Source organism: Alexandromys fortis, unplaced genomic scaffold (assembly GCF_014885135.2).
Source record: "Alexandromys fortis isolate MF-2015 unplaced genomic scaffold, M_Fortis_MF-2015_v1.1 scaffold_89, whole genome shotgun sequence".
NCBI classification, from domain to species: domain Eukaryota; kingdom Metazoa; phylum Chordata; class Mammalia; order Rodentia; family Cricetidae; genus Alexandromys; species Alexandromys fortis.
This window is the reverse complement of record NW_026067973.1, coordinates 6568881-6592557: the sequence shown is the minus strand read 5'-3', so window position 1 is coordinate 6592557 and position 23677 is coordinate 6568881. Positions and strand designations below refer to the sequence as shown.

General features: G+C 42.1%; 2 protein-coding genes across 3 annotated transcripts in view; one reads left to right on the top strand and one right to left on the bottom strand.

The window, feature by feature from the left end:
- Positions 1-12361, top strand: part of Dlat (dihydrolipoamide S-acetyltransferase) — a 31793-nt gene extending 19432 nt beyond the window's left edge. Inside the window, exons 8-14 of the mRNA XM_050156351.1 lie at positions 417-484; positions 1083-1175; positions 1500-1607; positions 6382-6497; positions 8959-9121; positions 9441-9577; positions 10488-12361. Coding sequence (XP_050012308.1) covers positions 417-484; positions 1083-1175; positions 1500-1607; positions 6382-6497; positions 8959-9121; positions 9441-9577; positions 10488-10617 — 815 coding nt within the window. The 3' untranslated portion in view covers positions 10618-12361. The remainder of the gene's footprint in view (positions 1-416; positions 485-1082; positions 1176-1499; positions 1608-6381; positions 6498-8958; positions 9122-9440; positions 9578-10487) is intronic.
- A 1898-nt stretch (positions 12362-14259) lies between these two features.
- On the bottom strand, positions 14260-23625 carry Pih1d2 (PIH1 domain containing 2). Of its 2 annotated transcripts, XM_050156230.1 has the most exons (6): positions 23486-23625; positions 22113-22316; positions 21382-21505; positions 19410-19655; positions 18381-18646; positions 14261-15207 (listed from the first exon to the last, which is right to left on the bottom strand). In XM_050156230.1, the coding sequence occupies exons 2-6, from the start codon at positions 22287-22289 to the stop codon at positions 15073-15075; spliced, it is 948 nt and encodes a 315-aa protein (XP_050012187.1). In that variant the 5' UTR covers positions 22290-22316; positions 23486-23625; the 3' UTR covers positions 14261-15072. The 2 variants fall into 2 exon arrangements, with proteins under 2 accessions (XP_050012188.1, XP_050012187.1); XM_050156231.1 differs by lacking the exon at positions 23486-23625 and having other exon boundaries at positions 14260-15207; positions 22113-22678.
- Positions 23626-23677: the final 52 nt, after the last annotated feature.

Below are 23677 nucleotides of genomic sequence, written 5' to 3'. Positions count from 1 at the left end.
CAAGGTTCAATGAAACAGACTAGTTTCTGTTTTTTGTTTTGTTTTTTTTTTGGTTGTTGATGATGATGAATGTGTTTTTTTTTTAAAAAAAAAACACAGCCAACAGTTAATTTTCCTTTTAGATTGATTATGATCCATATTATTTTTAAGTCAGTTTTCCCAACTTAAAAGTAAGGGAATAAGCAAAATAAGAAACAAAACGTTCAGTTTAACTAGAGAAACTCTAAAGGAAAATGGTTACTATTTGCAGTAGTTGCAGAGTTGGTCCAGGGCGTTCTGTGACTTAAGGGAGTCATTAGCAAAGCTACTGTTCTGTGGGAGAAGCTAAGGCTGTGAGCCTCAGAGCCTCTTCAGGGTTAGTGTTGACCTCAGAGAGCCGATGGTGTTCCGTCACATGTGTTTATGTGTTTCTTCAGGGACGGGACCAGAAGGCAGAATCATCAAGAAGGACATTGACTCTTTTGTGCCTTCTAAGGCTGCTCCTGTGAGTTCTATTTGGCTTTTTAAAATGATTATTATTGTGGGGACTGAACCCAGGGCTCTACACATGCTTGGCAAGCACTCCTGCCAGTGAGCTTCATCCCTGGCCCACAGCCCTTATTTTCATATTTATTTTTTTAATTCTTCAGTTTAAAAATGCTGTGCTTTCTCTCCACCCCTGCCCCCCACCTTTTCTGGTGTTGTTGAGGAACCAGGCTAACCTTGTACTTGAACTGTATACTGCCTCAGCATCTTGAGTGCTGGGGTTTTAGCTACACACCATGCCTTGACTGCCTTTACAGTTTCAATAAAACTAGTCATTGAATATACTCTTCCTCAGAAATGGTAACTCTTAAAACGTGGTTTAGAATTCTATGTAAACAAAACAAACAAACAAAAAACAAACCATGAGGAACAACACTCTCAATTAGCAGTCTAATGTGAGTAGCGTTTGCTCTCTTTGGATGGAGGCAGCTATTCTTCAGAGCTTTGCTGTTTCACTTTGGCATGTAGTCCTCCACAGTCGTAGCATCTCACAGGTGGTCCTCCAGCCGACACTTAGACAGACACAGTCACTAAGTACCTTTTCTTTTCCCTCTCAGGCTGCAGCAGCTGCCATGGCTCCCCCGGGTCCAAGAGTGGCACCAGCTCCCGCAGGTGTCTTCACAGATGTCCCCATCAGCAACATTCGCCGAGTAAGAGCAGCCCCGCAGTCTGGGGCCAGAGCTGCTGGGCATTTCCACTCTGGTTGTTTAGTTGTGCCACACTTTAAGAACTGGAAAGGACCTTGCCAGTTAAATACTGGATGATTAGTGTAAGGGAGTTTGATTTGGTCGGTTGAGTAATTGGGATAAAAAAGTCTCTGTTTTGGCTAATCTAGTAGAAGGTGCAGTCCTTTGTCTTCTTGCTCTGCTGTGTGAGGTAAGCTACCAGGGAGCTGAGTGAGGAGGCAAACAACTGAGTTAGGTAAGGTCTGGGCTCAGCTGAGAGAACTGATGTTGAAATCTCTCTGATTTCAGGTGATTGCACAGCGGCTAATGCAGTCGAAGCAGACCATACCTCATTATTACCTTTCTGTTGATGTAAATATGGGAGAGGTGCTCTTGGTACGGAAGGAGCTTAATAAGGTAAAACCTGAGAAGTCCGTCTGTCCCACTAACGCTCAACAGTGCTGCTGTGCGCTTTGTTATTAGAAGCCGGTCAGTGACAGAAAATTCCTGTCCCTTGGGATTGTTAAGTAGAGACTATCCTGAGAAATTTTCATTTAACTTCTTTTGATTTGTTGCTGTTTCTTTTGGACAGTGTCTCACTATGCAGCTCCTACCTGTAGCTTCACGTAACAAGGCCACACTGACCTTGATGTTGCAGTTGCAGGATTAACGTTTAGCATTTCAAACTTACTTTGCCGTGGATAGGTATTCGTCTAGCATGTTCACTGTGCTTTGATGCTTCGGTAGCTAAGAAAGGATGTCCACATCTTTATAGTCAGGTACCACATACCCACTCAGTGTAAGGCACTCTTGGGAACAGAGAGCACGAGCAATCTATCTTCATTGTAAGTTTATGATGGAATGGGGCTCTTGTCACTAAGTGTGACAGGAGTTTTAAAGGTGACAGTTTTCATTTGTACACCAGTCTCTTTATGAAGCAGTTGCTCAGCTGTGTGGTGAATTACAGTGTATGTTCAGTTCTGAAGGAGTTGAGCAGAGAGTTGAGGGAGACCAGTGACAGTCGGGGAATTCACAGTGCTCTAGACAAACATGGCTAACCTATGGAAAAGAGGAAAGGTTTGGACTGGCAGAGAGTTTGAAGAAAATTCATGCTGATGGTTGAGAATCATAGGGGTTAAGGGCTTTAAGAATAGAAATAGGGCTGGGAGAAGGAGATCCACGAAGGGCTTGTTGCTCTAGTATGAAACATGAAACATCAAGTTGCCAACATGAAACATCAGGCACGTTGAGTGCCTGTAATCCCAGCACAGTGGGGAGAGGGAGGGCGCAGAGACAGGATCCCTGGTGCATGCTTGCTAGCCAGCTAAGTCGATGAGCTCCAGGTTCAGTGAGACTGTCTCAAAAAAAAAAAAGGAGAGTGGGACTGGAGATGGCTTGGTAGTTAAGAGTAAGTGTTGTTCTTACAGAGAATCCAGGTTCAGTTCCCAGCAAGCACCTACATGGTGACTTAGAGCCACCTGTAAGTCCAGTTCCAAAGTATAGATGCCTCATCCCTGTAGGCAACAAGCTCACATGTGGTGCATCTATGTACATGCAGGCAGAACACCTGTGCACATAAAATAAGCCTTTAAAAATAAATAAATAGATAAGCAATGAGTAAAGTGATAAAAGTAAATAAGGAGCATGAGTGAGGAAGACTCTCAGCCACATAAAGTGAATCCTTTAAAAACTAGTAGGACATAGAACCTCATCAGCTCCTTTGAGTAGTGTGTGGGCCTTTTCTGACTTCTCTCCTGTTCCCACACCGAAGACACTCTGCTTGTCTTGCTGTTTCTCAGTATTTTCTCAGTATACACTCTTGTACTTGTGTTCTCTCAGTCTGCAGCCCACAGTGCAGCCATCACCTCTTTAAGGACTTGGAAAGTACGGCCTCAGCTGGTCTTCCTTATTCTAAATGTGCAGCCGTGCCTCCACCTGCTCACATAACCCATCCAAAGATACTCTGTTTCACTGCTGCTTATCCCTCTTAGGGAGAGAGTGTGCTCCCTGAGAGCAGAACTCCTGTTCATGTGTCGTGTGCCCCGCACAGAGCAGACACGTGTGAGGCACATGACTGCATGAATAACCAGGGGCAGAGTTTGTACATAACTAAGGGACTAAAGGTGATGGCGCACAGGTACTCTCAAAGTATTGAACCGTGTCTGAAGCGATGGCTTAGCTTTAAGAACACTTGTTCTTGCAGAGGACCCATGTTCAATTTCCAAACATCCACACATCAACTTACAGCTGTCTATGACTACCCTTCCACTACATTTCCAGGGGATCTGGCACCTCTTCTGACCTCCATAGGCTCCTATTTGTATGTGGTACACACACACACACACATACACACACACTTACACTCAAAAATATTTTTAAAAGCCAAAGAATACAGGTAAATGTATCCAGTGTATTTGATGTATTACTTTGAATGACTTTGAGATATTCATATCATCCTAACAGCCTGCTCAGTCTACACATTTGAAGTGTCCTACTCAGTGTCTTTCAGCATTTATCCTCATTCCCACAGTAGGGTTTGGAGCATTTTCCTCGCCCCAAATAGCCCTTTGCCACAATCCCATCAACCCTTCCGTTCTCCCTGGTCTTAACATTTTTGTCTTGGAAGGTTTACTGAATGTGGAATTCTCTGACCAGAATCATATGAAGTCTGATCTTCACCGAGTACTTTTTATTTATCCTATAATTTCAAGGTTCAGCCATGTTGTAGCATGTATCAGTTTTTCTCTTTCTTCCTTTTTTTCTTTTTAAGCTTTATTATTATGTGTTCCATATCTGCAAATGTGTGTGCATATACGTGTGCAGGTATATACAGAGGCCAGCTAGAAGGAAGGGATAGATCCCCCTGGAGACATCTTGTCTTGATCTTAGCGGGAATAACTTTTCAACCATTAAGTATGAGGATAGATAGTATGGGATTTTATGTATCTTTTTTATCGTCAGGAAATTCCTTCCTAGTTCATTTACTGTTTTATTGTGAAAGGTGGTACTGAATTTTGTCAAGTGTCTCTTTGAGCTGTTGAAGCAGTCATGTGAGCTTTCTATTCTGTTAGAGCATTACTTATTCTTTTTCTCTTTTAAGAAAAAAGATCTCAGTCAAGTGTTGGTGGCTCATGCCTTTAATCCCAGCACTTGGGAGGCAGAGGCAGATGGATCTCTATAAATTCCAGGCCAGCCTGGTCTATAGAGTGAGTTCCAGGAAGGCTCCAAAGCTACACAGAAAAACCCTGTCTTGAAAAACCAAAAATATAAAAAAAGAAAGAAAGAAAAGAAAAAAAGATCTCAGAATGATGCCCAGATCTTAGGGTCAAATGACTCCCCTGCCTAAGCCTCTTGAGTAGATGAGACTATAGACACATGCAGCTCTGCACACCTTACTTGATTTTTAAATGTTACTATGTCTTCCACCCCTAAAACAAATCCCATGTGTTGTAGTTAATGGCTAGGTTTTCTTGTTAAAGGCTTGTCTGATATATTCGTAAGATAATGTTTAGGTTTTAACTGTAGAGTTTTTGTCTTATTTTGGAATGAGAATAACACTGAGGAATTATTAACTTGCTCTTCCATTTTTTAAGAAGCTAGGTGAAGATTTTATGTTGGCCCTTAAATGTTTGGTAGAATTAGCCAGTAAAGATCTAAAGGTTGATGGGTGATTGTGGCACACGCTTTTAATCCCACCACTTGGGAGGCAGAGGTAGGTAGATCTCTGTGATCTGTATAGTGGGCCAGCTGGTCAAGTCTCATCTACAGAGCTAGTTCCAGAACTAAGAAACCCTTTCTGGGAAAGAAAACAAACCAAAGAAAAGAAGAAGGAAAAGTCTTCTGCATGAGCAGTTGTCCTTGACCAGTTAGTTGCATCTCTCTGATTGTGTTTATTCCGAGTTTGTACTCCTTATTGGTTTGTTTCTTCCTAGAATCTATGCATTTTCTCTGGGTTGTCGGATCCCTTGGTGTTGAGTATTTGTAGTACTTCCTTTTTATGTAGGAGATACTATGTCCCCCATGTCACTCCTAATCTGAAGAATTTGACTCTGCTTCCTCTTTTTTTTTTTTTTTTTTTGGTTTTTTCGAGACAGGGTTTCTCTGTAGCTTTGGAACCTGTCCCGGAACTAGCTCTTGTAGACCAGGCTGGCCTCGAACTCACAGAGATCCGCCTGCCTCTGCCTCCCGAGTGCTGGGATTAAAGGCATGCGCCACCACTGCCGGCTTTGCTTCCTCTTTCTTTCTTTTTTTCTTTTTTCTTTAAAGATTTTATTTATTATGTATACAGTATTCTGCCTGCATGGATGCCTGCAGGTCAGAAGAGGACACCAGATCTCATTATAGATGATTGTGAGCCACCATGTGGGTGCTGGGAGTTGAACTCAGGACCTCAGGAAGAGCAGCCAGTGCTCTTAACCTCTGAGCCATTTCTCCAGCCCATTGATTTTCATAGGGAGGCAGTGGCGGGGAGGAGGCAGAAATCTTTAATAAATAAATAAGCAAACAAACAAACAAAAAAGAACTAAAAGCTTCGAATTCCAGAAATTAACAGACAGTTCTCAAATACAAAATAGAAACTGCCAATCAATATATGAAACAGTGTTAACTATCCTTAACCATGAAAAAAAAAACAATCAAATTGCATTGAGATTCTATTTCATCCCCAACAGAATAACCATAGTAATGAAAAAAAAACTAACAATAAATGTTAGGAAAGATGAGAGGGGAAGGAGCCCTTATATATTGCTAATAGGAATGCTGATTGGTCTGCTTCCTCTTTCTAAACCAAACGTTTGTTAGTGTAGTTGTCATTTATTTAAGCCTTCATTTATTTATTTATTTTGGTTTTGGGTTCTTTCAAGGCAAGTTTTCTCTATGTAGCCTTGGTTGCCCTGGGGCTCACTTTGTAGACCAGCTGGCTTTGAACTCACAGAGATCCACCTGCTTCTGCCTCCCTAGTGCTGGAATTAAAGGCATGGATCACCACTGCCCGGCTTACTTGATTTTTTTGAAGAAAATAAAACCACTTGGTTCAGTTGAGTAAAAATAGTGATACACCATAACTTACAATGTTTAGCTACTTCGATGCAAAGCAGGAGACATGTAGCTCCTAAGGCCTCCATTATACAGATAAAAGAAACAGCTTTTTGGGGAGAGAGTTTAATAAAATAGTTGGTTGCTGTTTTAACAGATGCTTGAAGGGAAAGGAAAAATCTCCGTCAACGACTTCATCATAAAAGCTTCGGCATTGGCTTGTCTGAAAGTTCCCGAAGCAAACTCTTCTTGGATGGACACAGTTATAAGACAGTAAGTTGACTGGAGAAGGTGCCCCTCGGTCTGCAGTTTGCCTATGTCTGCTAACTGCAGCTAGGGATGGGGAGGTGGTGACACCCGTGGATGAGTGGGTTTGAAACAGCATGAAACACTTGATGGTGTTAGTCGGTAGCAAAGGCTGTGATTCTTGGTAAAAGGAAACGGGTGTAAAATGCGGTCTAGTTATACTGATAATGACTGTCGGAAAGCAGGGTGGGGTCAGTTACCTGATCACCAGAGAGTTCTGCCAGCTGTGGTTTAGACTGAAAAGCATTTGTTGCCATACAGGCTCATGACTGGCGGGTACATTTTATTAGGGCTTTCAAACCACTTTATCAGTTAACTCTTTTTACTTGCATTTTTAGATGAAGAAACAGGCTCAGTGAGTTCTGTAGCTTGTCCCAATAAGTTGGTCAGTGTCAGAATTCCAGCTCAAGGCAGGCCTTTTTAGTATGTAGATAGGTACTTTTATATATCTTAATTTATTAATTATTAATATTACCTATTAATAATTTATTTTAATTATGTATCTGAATGTGTCTCTGTGCATGGGTACATGCAAATAAGCTCATACCCCCAAGGAGACTGGAGGCACCAAATCCCTTAGATTAGAACTGGAGTCTAGGACAGTTGTTAGCTGCCTGGCTTAGGTACTAAGAACCAAGTATGGGTCCTCTGCAAGAGCAGTGCGTTGCTTTTAACGGAGCCACCTGTCTCTCCAGCCCCAGTATTATTACAAATATCCTTAAAAGAAAATCCCTTTTCCCCTTTGTTTTCTTTTTCTTTTTTTTCTTTTTTTTTTTTGTTTTTTTTTTTTTTTTTTTNTTTTTTTTTTTTTTTTTTTTTGTTTTTTTTTTTTTTTTTGTTTTTTGTTTTTTGAGACAGGGTTTCTTTGTAGCTTTGGTGCCTATCCCAGAACTAGCTCTTGTAGATCATGCTGACCTCGAACTCCCAGAGAGCCGCCTGCCTCTGCCTCCCGAGTGCTGGGATTAAAGGCGTGTGCCACCACCGCCCAGCTTCCCCTTTGTTTTCTGTGCTCTCACACTCACATTACGCTGTGGGCAGTGGCTAGGTGCCTCATTCCGACTCTGTCAGATCTCAGAGATTGACCTTGACCTTAGTCCCACCTGACTGCCCCTTCTTTCAACGCCACTCTCAGATCAGGTAGCTGACTACAATCACGTTCCCACGGCTCCTTTAGCAGGGCAGCTCACAGGGCTTGGGGAAATGCTCAGGTGCGCTGCCTTACTGCAAACAGCTCTACACAGGGTGCAGACGAAGTCGAGGCCACCTTGACCTCCAGAGTGAGACAAGTCTCCACAGAGATGCTACTCAGGTGCATGGGTCGCTGCTGGTCTACTCTAGAAAAGACTGGGCATCCTACTTTACCTGTCTTCTGGGATGTCACCACTTCTGTGTCCTGGGCACTCTGGTTTCTCCCCCAAGGTGTCTCTGCTTTTGTTGTTTTGTTTTCCTCCCTCCCTTCCTTTGTACTCCCCTGTCTGCCTACCTTCCTCCCTCCCTCTTCCCTTCCCTTCTCTTTGATTACGCGTGTGGCCAACTTCAGGACGACCTCTGGGAGGACCTTTTCTCCTTCCACCGTGTGAGTTCCCCGGATTAGACTGAAGTTGTCAACTTGGCTGCAGGCACCTTTACCCACCAAGCCATCTTGCCAGCCCCATCCCAGTGTGTCCCTCCTCTCACGCTGTACTCTATCGCACAAGCTTTGTTGCTCTTGCACAAAGAGTCTTGAGACTCTTGCACTTAGAACCTAGAACCTCAGTTTGTTTCACGCTGCTTATGATGATGTTTTTGGTGAGTCACCTGGTGGCTCACAAAAGGATATTAAAGAATGAAATAAATCTTACGATCTATTTCTTTCCCCACCCACCCCCTTTCATGTTTTTAGAAGTACAAGAGAAGACAGACACATCAAGATGTTAACTTGTAGGATGGACATCTCTGGACAGTAGTACAATTGCCTCTAAAATCGTGTGTGTGTCTGTATATGGGGGTAGTTGGTAGTACAGGGTATCAAACTTGGGGATTTGCATAGGCAGGTGCTCTATTAAGCTACATCCTATGCACCTACAATATCTGAAGTAAATATCCAAGATCCATATTTCTTTTAACCAGGCACTTCTTGTTTTTTCCCCCCATAGTAGAAAATGGAGGAACTGAGGAGACTCCCAGCTCTCCAACTCTTTTTTTTTTTTTTTTAAGATTTATTTATTTTTATGAGCATTGGTGTTTCGCCTGTTTGAATGTCTGTGTGAGGGTGCTAGATCCTCTGGAACTGGAGTTGGATCAGTTGTCAGATGCCATGTAGATGCTGAGAACTGACTCTAGGTTCTCTGGGAGAGCTGTCAGTGCCCTCAACCCTGATCCTTCTTCCCAGCTCCCTTCAGCTGTTAATCCTTAATGTTGATGAGTTGATTCATTTTCTTTTTCACAGAAATCACGTGGTGGATGTTAGCGTTGCTGTCAGCACCCCTGCAGGACTTATCACTCCTATTGTGTTTAATGCGCACATAAAAGGACTGGAAACCATTGCTAGTGATGTTGTTTCTTTAGCATCCAAAGCGAGAGAGGGCAAACTGCAGCCTCACGAATTTCAGGTAGGATACCATCCTCATCTGTAAGGAGTGTGTTACTCTGAAGGTCAACCTAATGCTTTTGCATTTTCTATTTGAATTCTGCTACACAGAGGTGATACTTGGTCTTGAAAATAAAGCAGTTTAGTTATATGTGAAAAGCTAAAAGGCATATTTTCATAATTGCATGGAAAAGCCAGCACAAATGACTGTGGTTCTTATCATAGTATGTATCCTTTTCAAGACTTTCTTAAAAGATTATCTCATGACTTTTTCAGAGAATATTTGTAATTTTTTCTGGTTATGTTGACAGTATAACCTATTTTTACACTTTTTCCTTTAGGGTGGAACATTTACAATCTCCAACTTAGGAATGTTTGGAATTAAGAATTTCTCTGCAATTATTAACCCACCTCAGGCATGTATTTTGGCAATTGGTGCTTCAGAGGATAAATTGGTCCCAGCAGACAATGAAAAAGGGTGAGCAGGGAAGTGGAGAAGGGTTGGGAACCCGACTGTATTTTATTCTTACTGGTTTTTTATAAATAGGGCTTTAGGTAGAGTCAGGACATCCAGCACGAGATGCGAAGGGAAACCACTCTTGTTAACTTGAGTCAGTCGTGTTTGCCATGTGATCTGGAGAGTTGTAGATGGCAGGTTGGTACAGGTCTCCAACAGTAAATACTGTAGCTTTTGGGCCAGACAGTCTGTTACTGATCTCTTGCCATCGTATTTATGAGAACAGGCAAAAATAATATGCTAATGACTTCCAGAAAAGTAGATTTATATCAAAATAGATATCAGAATTTGGCCTGTGTTGTATAGTTTGGCAACCTATGTTCCCAGGGATGTATTTAGTTTTCCTTCAAGCTGTTAGTTTGAGCTAAAGATAAAGAGTGGGTGGAGCCAGTCCTTATGTCACTGCTGTTCTTGTGGCTGAGTCAAAAGGGTCAGAAGTTCAAAACCTGCCTCAACTATGTGGAAGTTCAAGGCCAGCCTTGTTAACTATCTCAGAACTTGATGGTGGGCACGTGGTACATGCCTTTAATACCAGCACTTGGGAGGCAGAGGCAGGCCTGGTCTACAGAGCAAAAGCCAGGGCTCTGTTACACAGAGAAACCCTATCTTAAAAAAACAAAAAAAGAAAACAAATAAACAAAAAAGTTGTTTATTTATTTGTTTGTTTAAGATGCCTGGAAATGTAGCTCAGTAGTAAAGCTCTTGCATAGCATAAGAGACCTAAATTCAGTCCTCAGAATGAATGAATGAATGGGAATTAATCTACCTAGGTAGGATTATAGGATTATAGGGAGACATCAACATGTGGGCGGCTGTTGTCTCGGGTTCATTGTTTTCTTTCAGAGTACCCACTGGTGGTCTTTCTTTCTAGCTTTGACGTGGCTAGCGTGATGTCTGTCACTCTCAGCTGTGATCATCGTGTTGTGGATGGAGCAGTTGGAGCCCAGTGGCTTGCTGAGTTCAAGAAGTACCTTGAAAAGCCTATAACTATGCTGCTATAATTTACCCAAGAACTTCTACACTCACTGCTGACATTATATTTATATGTTATTAAACAGGTGGTTATTTTAAAGTTTCACTAGTTAATTTTATTATTGAATCTGTCCAGATAATTTATTTGTAATAGGCATTAATGAATCTTTTTTAAATGCCAATTACATCCAAATATTGTACCCCTTTAAAATTAAACATCAGTTTAAAGCTCTGTATGCCTAGTGAAGGGACATGTAAGGGACACTAACTCTTTAGTGAGAAGTCCTTCCTGGGGAAACAGGAGGGGCAGGATTGTGGCTCCCTGCAGTCGGGCTCATAAAAGTAACTTGGATGAGTTTAGAGTTTAATTGATTCAACTTACTTAGTCTGAAGGAAACAGAGTCATGAAAAGTATTTCTCATAGGAAGAGTTTGAACTGAAGCTTTACTTTGGAATCTAACTGTAGAGTTTCCTGTTTCACAATTTTGGTTTATCACATGAGAACTTCAAGGAAAATAAGTGAAACTTTAAGAGTCAGCATTTTCAACCAACTGTTATTTTTATATGAATCTCTAAATAAAATAGCTTTCCCCTCCTTAAGATAAAGATATAAGCCAACTTCATGGTATAAATGAGAATTTATGTATTTATTTATAAGCAATTTCAATGTATAATTTGAGAAATCTGCAGTTTCCTCCAAATAAAAGAACATACTTATTGAAATGAACAAGTTGCAGAAGTAGAATTTTCCTTCTAAGATGAACTGGATGTTAATTGTAAATGAACGAACCCAATTATCAAATGTTTTCGCTCAACTGGAGAACTCTGGAATGAGTATGGAATGTATATGGGAGAAGTTGTACATATGTAATATATGGTTTTAGAGTTGTATATGTGCCCATGTCCATTTATCACCATATCCTGCTTGAAAAGAAGTGGGGGAGAGGATGTGAGTGGGCAGTTTGCACTGCCGACTGTGATGTCCAAACTGGGCATCTGGCTAGGTAGCCTCGGCTACTCAGAACGCTAAGAAAGTAGGATAACATAGCAAGACTCTATCTCAATAAAACAAACAAAAATTATGCCTAAAACAACATGACAATTTTTGGTTGGATAAAGTTTTAAAAAAGTAGTATATAGTCAAAAGTTTGGTTTTTCAGCCCAGTCCTTGCTCATGGAGGGAAGAACTTAAGTAGGTGTTGCCCTTACCAGCCTAAATGCTCCTTTCGTTTTATTATGTTTTACTTTTCTTTTGGAGGGAAGGGAGACGATATGCAGGATAGTAAAAAGAACGTTATCACAATTCCAGACTTCCTGTTAAAGTGATGTGTTTTAATAAATGTTTGGAATTATTTGTGACTTTAAAATAACCCTGACCAGTATCCTTGTATGTAATATGTGGGGCCATCCTCTGAAATTTGAAGTGTTTCATCAGTGTTGAACCTGTTTCTAAATGTTCATTATCACTTGGTGCACAAGTGACACTCCAGATAGCCCAGCAGCGTCCAGCTGCTGTACCACTGTCACAGCTCCATGCTGCGACCTCCTCTTTAGCACCGAGCCATCCTAGGTTGCACTGAAGACTGTACAGAAAGAACACGCTTATCACAAGGGTCCATTGTTAGCATGAGCCAAATCTAGTCAAATGTGAACTTGAAAAATGACTCGTTCTTTGCTAATGCTCTTTTGTTCCCTTGACAGAAAAATAAAAGTTTGTCATCTGACAAAAATGTTCTGAGTTAAGACTACTCTAAATCTGGACTCAGCCAGCATAGTAACTGAAAGAAGTTAGAAACAGTGTTTTGGATCAAGAAAGATTGTTTAAAATTTAAACCTGTTTTCAGTTGTATCTGAACTAATTTTTGATCTGTTTCTAGTTTCTATCACATTAAATGATTAATGTCCCGTGTCAGCTGCATAATTCAAAGCTCCTAATACAGGTGAGAATTCAGGTGTGTCACTGGCAGGATGAGTGGTTCATCAGGCTTAGTCGTAACACGTAGCTCGGGGTTACTGAAAACCCCATGATGAGGCATGCCACTTACTGCCGAGATGGGAAGCATGGCCTAGCTCTGTTAGATAATTTACTCCTGATCTGGGGTTTCTGAGTGTGGAATTATGGTTTGCCAGGACATGAACCCTAGGATGCACTGAAATCATAAACACTGATGGTAAAAGATAGGAAACCACGTCTGTAGGAAACCTGCTCTGAATTTTTCAGGAAAAAGACTCAGCAAGCAGCTGGAGAGATGGCTCAGTGGTTAAGAGTTCTTGCTGGTATTTTAAGAGGGCCTGGATTCAGTTCCCAGCACCCACATGGCAGCTCACAACCTTCTCTAACTCCAGTTCCAAGGAATCTGAAACCCCCTTCTGGCACAGACATGCACATGGTATCATATATACATATGGGGAATACAGGGATGCACGTGAGAAACCTTCATATTTAAACTGTTCTACATTTCAGTATTAATACCATTCCTGAACAGTATTTCTAAAAGGAGGGGGAGAATGGTTTTGTCAACATAAAATTCATTGAAATACACAAGTAGAATATTTTAGAAATTAGTTTGCATAGCAATTTAATATCCTGGGCTTTTTAGTGTGCATGTTCATGAGGAGGTCAAAGGACAGTTTAGGGAACGTTTCCTTCCATGAGTTACAGGGGTTGAACGTAGGTTGTCGAGCTTGCACAGGGCAAGTACAAACACATAGTAGCAAGTAGCACCTATGTGCTGGGGGCAAAAGTAGAGATTCAGGGCTGGCGAGATGGCTCAGTGAATAAGGTGTTTGTGGCCAAACCTGGGGACCTGATCCTTGGGACCCACATTATAGGAGAAATCAAACTGCAAGTTCTCTCATCTCCCTATGTATGCCTTAGCATGTGCATGCATGTACACACAATAATAAATGTAGAAATGTTTTTAAGAAGGTAAAGAGTCAATTAGTCATGTGATTGGGTGAGGGCATTTTTTTCTTTTCTAAACAGTTGAGTGATACTATATTCTTTTAGGAATTATTTATCTGATAAGTTTTGCCTGCATTCTTTGTTTAGTACATGCTTACAGTGAGTGCCCCTGGAGACCAGAAGAGGGTGATGGGTCCTCTGTGACAAGTTACAGACAGCTAGCTATCAGCAGTTATAGGGTGCAGGAAATTGAACCCAGGTCCTCTGGAAGAGCAGCCAGTGCTCTTAACCCCCAAGCTATCTCTCCAGTCCTAGGTAAGGACATTTTCTAGGAAATATGACTATGTTAATGAAGGCTTTTCAAGTGTATTGGATGATGAAGATATTAATTCATTAACTATTGATTTTAGGATATCAGAATTTCTGAATATATATTAGCCTTTTACTAATACAGTTCTAGTGAAAGTCATATTCCAGAAAATTATATATATACATATATATATATATATACATACATACACACACATACATACATGCGGGTTTCTCTTTGTAACAGCCGCTCTCGCTGATCTGTAACTCTCTGAAGACCAAGCTGGCCTCAAACTTACAGAGATCTGCTTGCCTCTGCCTCCCCAGTGCTAGGTTTAGAGGTGTGCATATCCAGCTTATATGTGTTTTCTTAAGGTCACATAACAGGGTTATGAGATGGCTCAGTTAGGGGAGTCTTGACCACCATTTGTGAGACCTGAGTTCAACCTTGAAAGGGCAAAGGGGTGTTTAAAGTTTGCTCTGCCAGAGCTGAAGACATGGCCTAGTGGTTAAGAGCACCAATTGCTCTTCCAGTGGTCCTGAGTTCAGTTGTCAGCAATTGATGGCTCACAACCATCAATAGTGGGATCTGACGCCCTCTTCTGGCATAAAGTCGATAGAGCACTCATGGACATAAATAAAGTTTGACCTGCCTATTGCTGTCCTTGCATATAAATTGGGTAGTTGGTACTTTATTGACAGCTTAGAAATAAAGATGAAAAATGCCTCTTGGCTGGTGGTGGCTAGTCCCAGCACTGGGGAGGCAGAGGCAGGTGGATCTAGGTGAGTTTGAGGCCAGCCTGGTCTACAGATAGCGTCCCAGGACAGCCAAGGTTACACAGAGACCTGTTCTGAAAAACAAAAGAGGAGGAGGAGGAGGAGAGAGAATGTTGCTTTATTTCTATAGAAGGATGTACTTGGCCTGAGTCAGTTAATTTTTTCTCAATTAGAGATGCATATGTTTTTCCTGTGTGCAGTTGTCCTCCAAATATTCTGTCTAGCCCAGACAAGCCCAGGTCAGACAGAAGTCAGCTGGTAGACATGGATATTACTGTATTTGGCCCTGTATATTGCTGTGTGTCGTGGCACATGCTATAAAACCAGGAAGCAGAGGCAGGCAGATCTCCGAGTTTGAGACTAGCTAGGGCTACACGGTGAGACCCTGTCTCGAACAACAACAAACAAAAACAAATATTCACTCCCCTTGTCCACAGTGTAGGTCCTATAACTGACATGAGCTGTAGCAATGAAAACACCAAATACACTGCTTTTAGGCCAGTGGCATTGTAATGAATAATACAGACTTATTTTTGACAAATTTTGCTGTCATCATTTCTGTATTAATCGATTCTGGAAGACTCAGGTATAATCGGTACTTCTCAGAGACCTCAATCAATAAATCAACCTAAAAATTAAAAAAACAGATTTTAAAATCATGACACTAGACAATTGCACCCTGAGAGTTATGCCCGGGGACCACCACGTCCACTCATGTCCAGACCTCACGCTGCCATAGGACTTGCAACAGTTGCTGCCCGGATTCTTGAGGCTTTGGTTACTAACAGGACACATCAAATGTTAACTGGTAACAGCACGGGAAATAGAGGGTTGCTGTCTGAACATTGTGTTGCTGTCTTTAGGGTTTACTGTCAGATGGCAAGGAAATGTATCTGAAGGGTAGTGATCCATGTTTCGTAGTGATAATGCCCTTAGTGAACCTAGCCTGGTAATTTTGAAGGCAAATAAAGTATCCTGCTAATTTGTGCCTTTAGTAGTGAGAAATAGAATATTATTAACATGTGCTTTTTTTTAAAAAAAATTATTTATTATGTATACTTTGTTTGGCCAGCAGGCCTACCTGCAGGCACCAGATCTCATTACAGGTGGTTGTGAGCCACCATGTGGTTGCTGAGAATTGAACTCAGGGCCTCTGGAAGAACAGTCAGTACTCTTAACCTCCGAGCCACCTCTCCAGCCACTAACATGTGATTCTTACTGGGTACATTTCATAAGGCATTGCAAAGAGGAAGTCAGCACAGACAATAGCTAGTTTATATGCACCCTCCAGATTCTGAGACTTGAATCCTGAAAAATAAATGGAATTCAGAAAAAATTGCCATTAGCTACAGTGGCTGATTGAGACAAAGGACAAGTGGCATTTGTTAAAAAGCCTCTGAGTGGGCTAGGGCAGATGTCAGTCAATCCTTACATTTGGCTAAGATGGCAGCAGTTCAGCTTAAAGACATGACGGTGCCATGATGGAACATGTTATTTTATGTATTAGCCTAAAACTTAATTTAAAAATAAAAAATAAAGTTTAGAGAATCTAGTCTTGAGAAAGAATTGTGGACAAAGCAATGACTGCCATCAAAGAAACAGTTACAATGGGCTAAAAGGAACTGCCTTCAAAGTCTAAAGCATTGTTCTGGCCCCCAGCATTCCATAAGCAGGTAAGCCACAGAAAGATGCTGAGCACCCAAGAATGACATATTCTGTGATATTCTTTTTATACATATGCCCAGTGTGGATGCTGAAACTGGAAAAACTTGCCCCGAATAGAGCTGAATACTAGCCAGCCATGGTGTAGGAAGGTAGGTCGTCAAGGGGCTGTCTCAAGGGATCTAAAGAACATCCTCCTCCTCCTTGCAGGGCCTTTCACAGGATTTGCCTGCTAGGACTTCAGGATTGCTGCTCCCATAACTAGACTGTGGGGGTAACTCCTGAGGTGAGACTTTGCTGTAGTTGTTCTCTCACCAGAGGGTGGATGGGATTCACAGTAGATTAGTTGTCTTGACATGTTGTTGGTCTGATTTAAAAGGGGAACACAGGCCAGGGCAGTGATACTACACACCTTTAATCCCAGCATTTGGGAGGCAGAGGCAGGTGGATCTCTGAGTTCGAGGCCAGCTTGGTCTACAGAGTGAGTTCCAGAACAGTCAGGACTACACAAAGAAACCCTGTCTTGAAAAACTGGGGGGAGGGAGGGAGGGAGGGAGGGAGGGAGGGAGATTGTGTTGTGATTAGGGTTGTTTTCCTCGATCTGCCAAGACTTTAGGACATCCCAATTGTTTGCTTCTCTTCTGTAAGGTAAGAGAAGCCCATCCATCCCTGCAATAAATACAATCACTTTGCGTGATTCCCAGACCTACTGCTGTCTTTGCTTTATGATGTTCTTGGACCAATGGGGTGCAAGTAGAAGTTCTATATAAACATGGAAGTTTTAGGTCATGACTTTGAACAACTGTTTCTGTTTCTCCCCCACCAGGAGAAAGGCATTGTCTCAGAATGTACAGTTAATTGGGCAGAGCAGGCCTAGCTAACATGCAGCCTGAGGAAATTACTGTAATGCTCTGAAACTTAGGAGTTTGTTCCTAGTGTAGCATAACACAGATACAAATGTACTGTACAGTTGACCCTCCATCTGAAGCGTCTACATCTGTGAATGCAGCCTACCTTGTATTGGAAAAGTAGTTAGGCTACAGTGAGCACTGCATCTACATTGAACATATGTCACTGTTTCTCTTCTCATTATTCTCTAACTGATAAGAGTCAGACAACTTGGCATAGTGTGGATCTCTTTGGCATACGGCCTCTCTACACAGCCCTGGCTGTCCTGGATACTATGTAGACCAGGCTGGCCTCAAAATCACAGTGATCGGCCTACCTCTGCCTCCTAAATGCTGGGTTTAAAGGTGTGCACCATCATGACTGACTATAGTTGGATCTGAGTGCATAGAAGTGCTATTGGGAGGTACCGGAGCCATTAGAAGGTGGCACTTAGTGTGAAATGTAGCGATATATCATTTGTAGTCTACTAAATAAAGCTTGCCTGAAGATCAGAAAGTAAGACAGCCCCACTGGTCAGCCTTACAAGGCAGTGGTGGCACACACCTTTAATCCCAGTAGCCACACTAGTTTGCCATAGAAACCAGGCATTAGTGGTGAACACTTTTAATCCCAGCACTAGAGAGGAATATAAGATGGGAGGAGATAGTTCTCACACACAGTCTCACTCTGAGATTCCTGGAGGCAGGATTGCCATTTCGGACTGAGGTTGAGGTAAAAGCCAGTGGCTAGCTGTTTTGCTTTTCTGACTTTCAGGTTGAACCCCAATTTCTATCTCTGGGTTTTTATTAATTGTGCTACAGTGAAGTCTTTGAGTCATTCAGGGTACTGGATTGTGGGACCCTGGACCTTTCTTTCCCTGGCCTTGAGTGAAGCGTGATTTTGCTTTGTCATATATTCCTGTCACAATGGGCTTGATATTTCGGACACAAATATCAGTGTGTCTGAAACAGTTATCTAAACAAGAATGGAAGCTCTGAGATCACGACCCTAACAAATCTTTTCCCCTTAAAGTTATCTATGTGTTTGTTATAGTTATACAAAGTTGATGCACAGTGAAACTTCCATGGCACTAGCATTCAATAGTAGAAGTAACCTCAAGTACATGGAGGAGGTGCAAATCTTACTTGTAAACAATAAACAACTGGTCGCCAGTGGATCTTATCTGCACGAGTTCCTGTTGGCAATCCCCTAGAGATGGCACAGGACCACCACAGTGTCGGTTTAACTTACCTCAGAAACACTAAGCTCACAGAGGGAGACTGAGTTAATCCCAGGTAACTTGATTTTTAGTTCAATTTTCAGAGGTTTCTCATTCTGGTCCTTCACAATCTTTAATTCATAGGCTGGTTTCTTAACCTCCACCTGGATTTCTGAACTAGAAATCTCCTCTATGAGACACCGTCCTTTGCCTGACGCTTGTTTTTTGTTCAGTAGCACCTGAGGAAGGTGATTTGGTTCACTCTCAGTACTGCCTCTCATCATTTCAAGAGTATTTTCTTTATGGAAAAAAAGGGAGGGGAGATACAAAATACCATCAGGTTGTGAGCGTTAGCATAGGTGGTGTTTACAGAGATGGTTAATAAAGCTTCAATTAAATTTGTTTGGATTTAGTTCTAACATACCTGAAGCAGAGCTGGGCATGCAGCTCAGTGGAAGTTGCCTAGCATGTGAGACTCACCTGGATTAGGTTCTGGCACAGCTAAACAGACCCAAAATACCCAGAACGTCAAGCCAAATAATTTGCTTGGGAATTCTACAAGATTTTTTACATCATTCTGGATACTCTGATGTTTCTAATAATGTATTTTTCTCTCTTTAACTTTCTTATTCTTTTAAGATAGAGACTTCTGTTTTGAAAAATATACATGGGTTACAAAAACAAAATCTGACATCTGTCCCAACTGCCTGTTTCCAAATAAACACAGAGGCTTACATGAATTATAAAATTGGCAGCCGATAGCTCAGGCTTATTACTAGCTAACTCTTACACTTAAATTAACCCACATTCCTTATATGCTCTGCCATGTGGTGGTAACTTTATTAGCATGGCACATTCATCTCCTGCTCCCTCTGCATTTGGCTGGCGACTCCTCACTCCCCCTTCTCTTTCCCATCATCCTTAGTTTGGTCATCCAGCCTATACTTCCTGCCTGGCTACTGGCTAATTAGCATTTTATTAAACTAACTTGGGTGACAAATCTTTACAGGATACAAGAGAATTATTCCACAGCAGACATCAGTTTATTTTTGTCCACTTACCTGTTCTCATTATCTCTTTGAAGCCTGTGAAGTTAGTTTTAATGCCCGTCAGATTTTCCTTGGTTCTCTGAATGTTTCCTTTTATGCTAAAACTAGTGACACGGTATGAACATGCGAGTGTGAACTGCAGTCGCTCCTCAATGCAATGCATGGCCATTTTTATTAACTGATCTTTGATCCCTTGGTCTTTTTCTGCTGCTTGCAGAACGTCAGGATTGTAGGCAACATCAATGACTGTATATGAACCTGTGTGTCGTTCAGAAGAGAGCTTGTTTCTGTAAGAGTTTTTGTCAGGCAGTGTACTACCCATATTAGTAACGTTAGAAACTACAAATCCCTAGGGATTTTTAGAGCAATCACAGCAGCATTGTGTTAAGCCAGCAGTGGCTGCTCCAGAAAGGAAGCTGACACAAAAGTACCTGCAGAAGAGACAGTTTATTAGGAGACAGGGCTTTGAAGTGAGAGGAGAGGAGAAGCCTCAGACAAGAATAGTGCGTAGATGGAGATCTAAGCACATGGGGCCTTACGGAACTACTGGCTTCCCTTAAGGCTTAGAGAGGAGCGTCTTAGAATAAGAATGAGAAGTAGTGTGGGAGAGAAGACTAGCAACCATCAGAGAGATGGGGACAGGATAAGGGGTCTTCAAAGAGTAGCTGCTAGGCACTTCCATGAGCAAATCCCCTTGAGGACCAATCCAAAGAACAAAAGAAAAAACATTTTAGGAATGACAGTAATGTTCACTTGGAAGCTCCAGCTCACCCTTGCTTGATCCTGGAAGCCCCATTCTTGTCTCTTTTTCTCTCTAATCCCCACCCACTCAGACAGTTTCTGAACAAAGGAAAAGTGCCAAAAAGCCCGGTTTGGCATTCTTGATGGGTACTACAGCTTCCTTCCCTGAAGCTGGCAGTACCCACGTCCCAGCCCAAACACTCAGCTTTTAACTATACTTGGGCACAAATTCAGCTTGTGGCAGACACCTTATCACCCCATGCCTACAATCTATAAAGTCTCCCTGCTTTTGTTTGTGGGTATGGCTTCTCTGGCCTTGATCTCTGAGACGGGAGAATCTGCTTGGGAGTTGCTTTGCTCAAATAAACTTGTTATACTTTTTCAATTCAGCTTGATTTGGCTTACTGTGTTGGTGGAGAAACCTATTATGGGGTGGGAGCAGAAAATCTATTAAGTAAGTTTTACATCACATAATTACTTCAGGGTTGGAGAGGTGGCTCAAAAAGCACTGACTGCTTTTCCAGAGATGTCATTTCAATTCCCAGCAACAACATGGTGGCTCACAACCATCTATAATGAGATCTAGTGCCCTCTTCTGGCCTGCAGGCATACATGCAGGCAGAATACAGTATACATAATAAATAAAATCTTTAAAAAAATAATTTGCTTCAGCATAGTGTACATGACATCATGGAACAGCCAGGTGATCATGAATTGAAAGTTGTCAAGTTACAGCACAGACTGATTCTCTTTATTTTATGTGCATTGGTGTTTTGCCTGCATATATGTCTGTGTGAGCACGTCAGATCCCCTGGAGTTACAAACAGTTGTGAGCTTCCATGTAGGTGCTGGGAATTGAAATGACGATCTCTGGAAGTGCAGCCAGTGCCCTTAACCACTGAGCCGTCTCTCCAGCCCCCACAGACTGATTCTTAACTCTGTCTCAGAGAAAGATGCAGGGAGGCATGTTCAGATTCAGACTGTAGGATCTGCCCTATAAATGCCAGCCCCTGTTCTAACACATAATATACCCTAAGTCCCTATTCTATGTTGGCATTTCTATGTGGGTTGACAACATCATATTATCAGACATTATATTAAATGTACATTATCACACTAATTTGTCATTAATTATATTAACACCAAATGAAATGTTTTACTTAAAATGTTTTTGCCAAGTAGAAGGTGGTCTATGAATATGTTCAATAAAAATTCCACATATGCTTTCTCTAATTCTGTATACCTGATGCCTCAGAGAAATCCTCTGGTCTGCCAACACTTATAGGCACAGGATGATTGGCTGACTGGGGAGCTGGGATCCTTTTCCATTGACACAGGTTGATAAAGAGTACTTTTTCTTTTGGTTTCTAGAAAGTGAATAATTTTGATATTGTCAGTTTTTTAAAAACGAAATTTGGCCTGGCGGTAGTGGCGCACACCTTTAATCCCAGCACTCAGGAGGCAGAGGCAGACAATCTCTATGAGTTCGAGGCCAGCCTGGTCTACAAGAGCTAGTTCCAGGACAGGCTCCAAAGATACAGAGAAACCCTGCCTTGAAAAACCAAGGAAAAAAAAAAAAGAAAAAAATGAAATAGATAACATCCTGAGTGCAAGTCACCACATTTTCCCAGGCCTTCCCATTGCTAGGCAATGGTCCTTGCACATGCACTATTTTGAATCTATACACATATAAAATGTAATAAAATATTTTTAAAAATTAATTCATTATATCACCATTTTCTGCCTAACAGGGCAATAAGGTCTCATTTGGCTATTTCTGAAATACCTAGTGTGAATTTCTCATTTTTACTCCTTCAGTGAAATCTTCCACACTGTTTCATTTTCTGCTTAGAGAGGCGATTTTCCCAAACTTCTCTTGTGTTAAAGTAGCACTAGAGAAGGCAGAGGTATCGTCTGGTTATCCTGGAGTGGTTTCATTGGACACCCATCACTTGTCACACCAGCCGTACATACTAGGATCTTGGTTTGTAGGCAGAGCTGTGGTTCTGGGTCGACACACAGCTGTTTTCCGTCCTTCAGTTCCTGCTCGATGAAGTTCCTGTAGCGCTCAGGATCATTTTCAGCCAAATCATCCAGCATATTCCAGAACTGAGAAATCTGGGTGAGAAGTCCCTTTGAGGATGCCCTCATGACTGGAGATGAGATAGGCTCTAGAACCTGTAGAAAGACACGACTTGGGAAGAGACATGACTGTGGCTATGGCCTTACTTCCTCTTTCAGGGAAGGAGGAAGGCTTTTGGAATTGTTTTGGGGGATGTTCTCAACTGTTCTTACTTCCTGTGTGTAAAAGATTGCACACCCACCCACTCTGCTTTCCTTCGGTTGTGGTTCTTCTACAGTCTGTAAGTCTAACCACTTCCTAGATTCTCACATTGTACCTGTGCCTCTCTCTGGTCAACACAAACAGCGGGAGCAGAGAGGTCTTTTGAAGTCTTGTTTTTCCTGGTGATCTTGTTCCAAGTGGATATTAGCTTACTTGGTGCCTCCCAGTCCAGATATTGTGTGTGTCTCTGTGTGTGTGTGTGTGTGTGAGAGAGAGAGAGAGAGAGAGAGAGAGAGAGAGAGAGAGAGAGAGAGAGAGAGAGAGAGAGAGAGAGAGAGANGAGAGAGAGAGAGAGAGAGAGAGAGAGAGAGAGAGAGAGAGAGAGAGAGAGAGAGAGAGAGAGAGAGAGAGAGAGAGAGAGAGAGAGAGACAGAGGGACACAGAGAGAGACAGGGGAGTTGGAAGAGAAAGAAAGAAACACGTAAAGTCACACTAATCCTTAATACAGTAATTAAAACTAGAACACTGAGCAGGGCATTGGTGATGTGTACCTTTAACGTCAGCACTTAGGAAGTGGCAGGTGTATCTCTGTGAGCTCGAGGCCAACCTGGTCTACAGAGCGAGTTCCAGGACAGGCAGGGTTACATATTGAGATCCTACCTCAAAAAACCGGGGGTTGGGGGTGGAGGAGGTAGGGACACTGGAGCCAGTATGCTTACGTTCTTCCTAACTCCAGGCAGCTATGCTGCCTTGAGCAAATAATATTCGCGCGCGCGCGCGCGCGCGCGCACACACACACACACACACACACACACACACACACCTATTCTTCTCAAAATGAAGATGAGGATTAGGAACGCTAATCCTAAAGCTGGAACACTCGATAAATACTATGTGAGAGTAGTATTCTAAGATCGCATCATCTTCTTCCTCCCGCAACGGAGAAGTGTCCCAGACGGTCCAGAAAAAATTTAAAAAGAGGTTTAGAATCTTCAAATCATGTATTAAGGTTAGATTTAATAAACAACGAATACACAGTTAATCTAAAAGTGGGGGAACCCACCTCTTCACTCCGTTTGGAGACAAACCGCGACTCCCGTTACCATGGTAACCAGGTCCGGTACAACATCTAACTGCGTCCGGGGAATGCAAAGTAGAGCTGTGTCTCTATATCCAGTTCCGGGACCTTTCCTCCTGTGCCGGACAGGCTCCTCGGCCGGGCCGTCCCGCTTCCCTCTCAGAAGAGAGCCGGCTT

What these genes read in the sequence shown, in the direction of transcription:
- Pih1d2 (XM_050156230.1), bottom strand. Translation starts at nt 22,289, where the DNA reads ATGAGGGCATCCTCAAAGGGACTTCTCACCCAGATTTCTCAGTTCTGG. An exon ending in GCCTACAAACCAAGATCCTA is followed by an intron (nt 21,506 to 22,112) that starts GTATGTACGGCT and finishes TTCACTTTCTAG; the next exon opens with AAACCAAAAGAAAAAGTACT. An exon ending in GTGAGCTTAGTGTTTCTGAG is followed by an intron (nt 15,208 to 18,380) that starts GTAAGTTAAACC and finishes TTTAATTTTTAG; the next exon opens with GTTGATTTATTGATTGAGGT.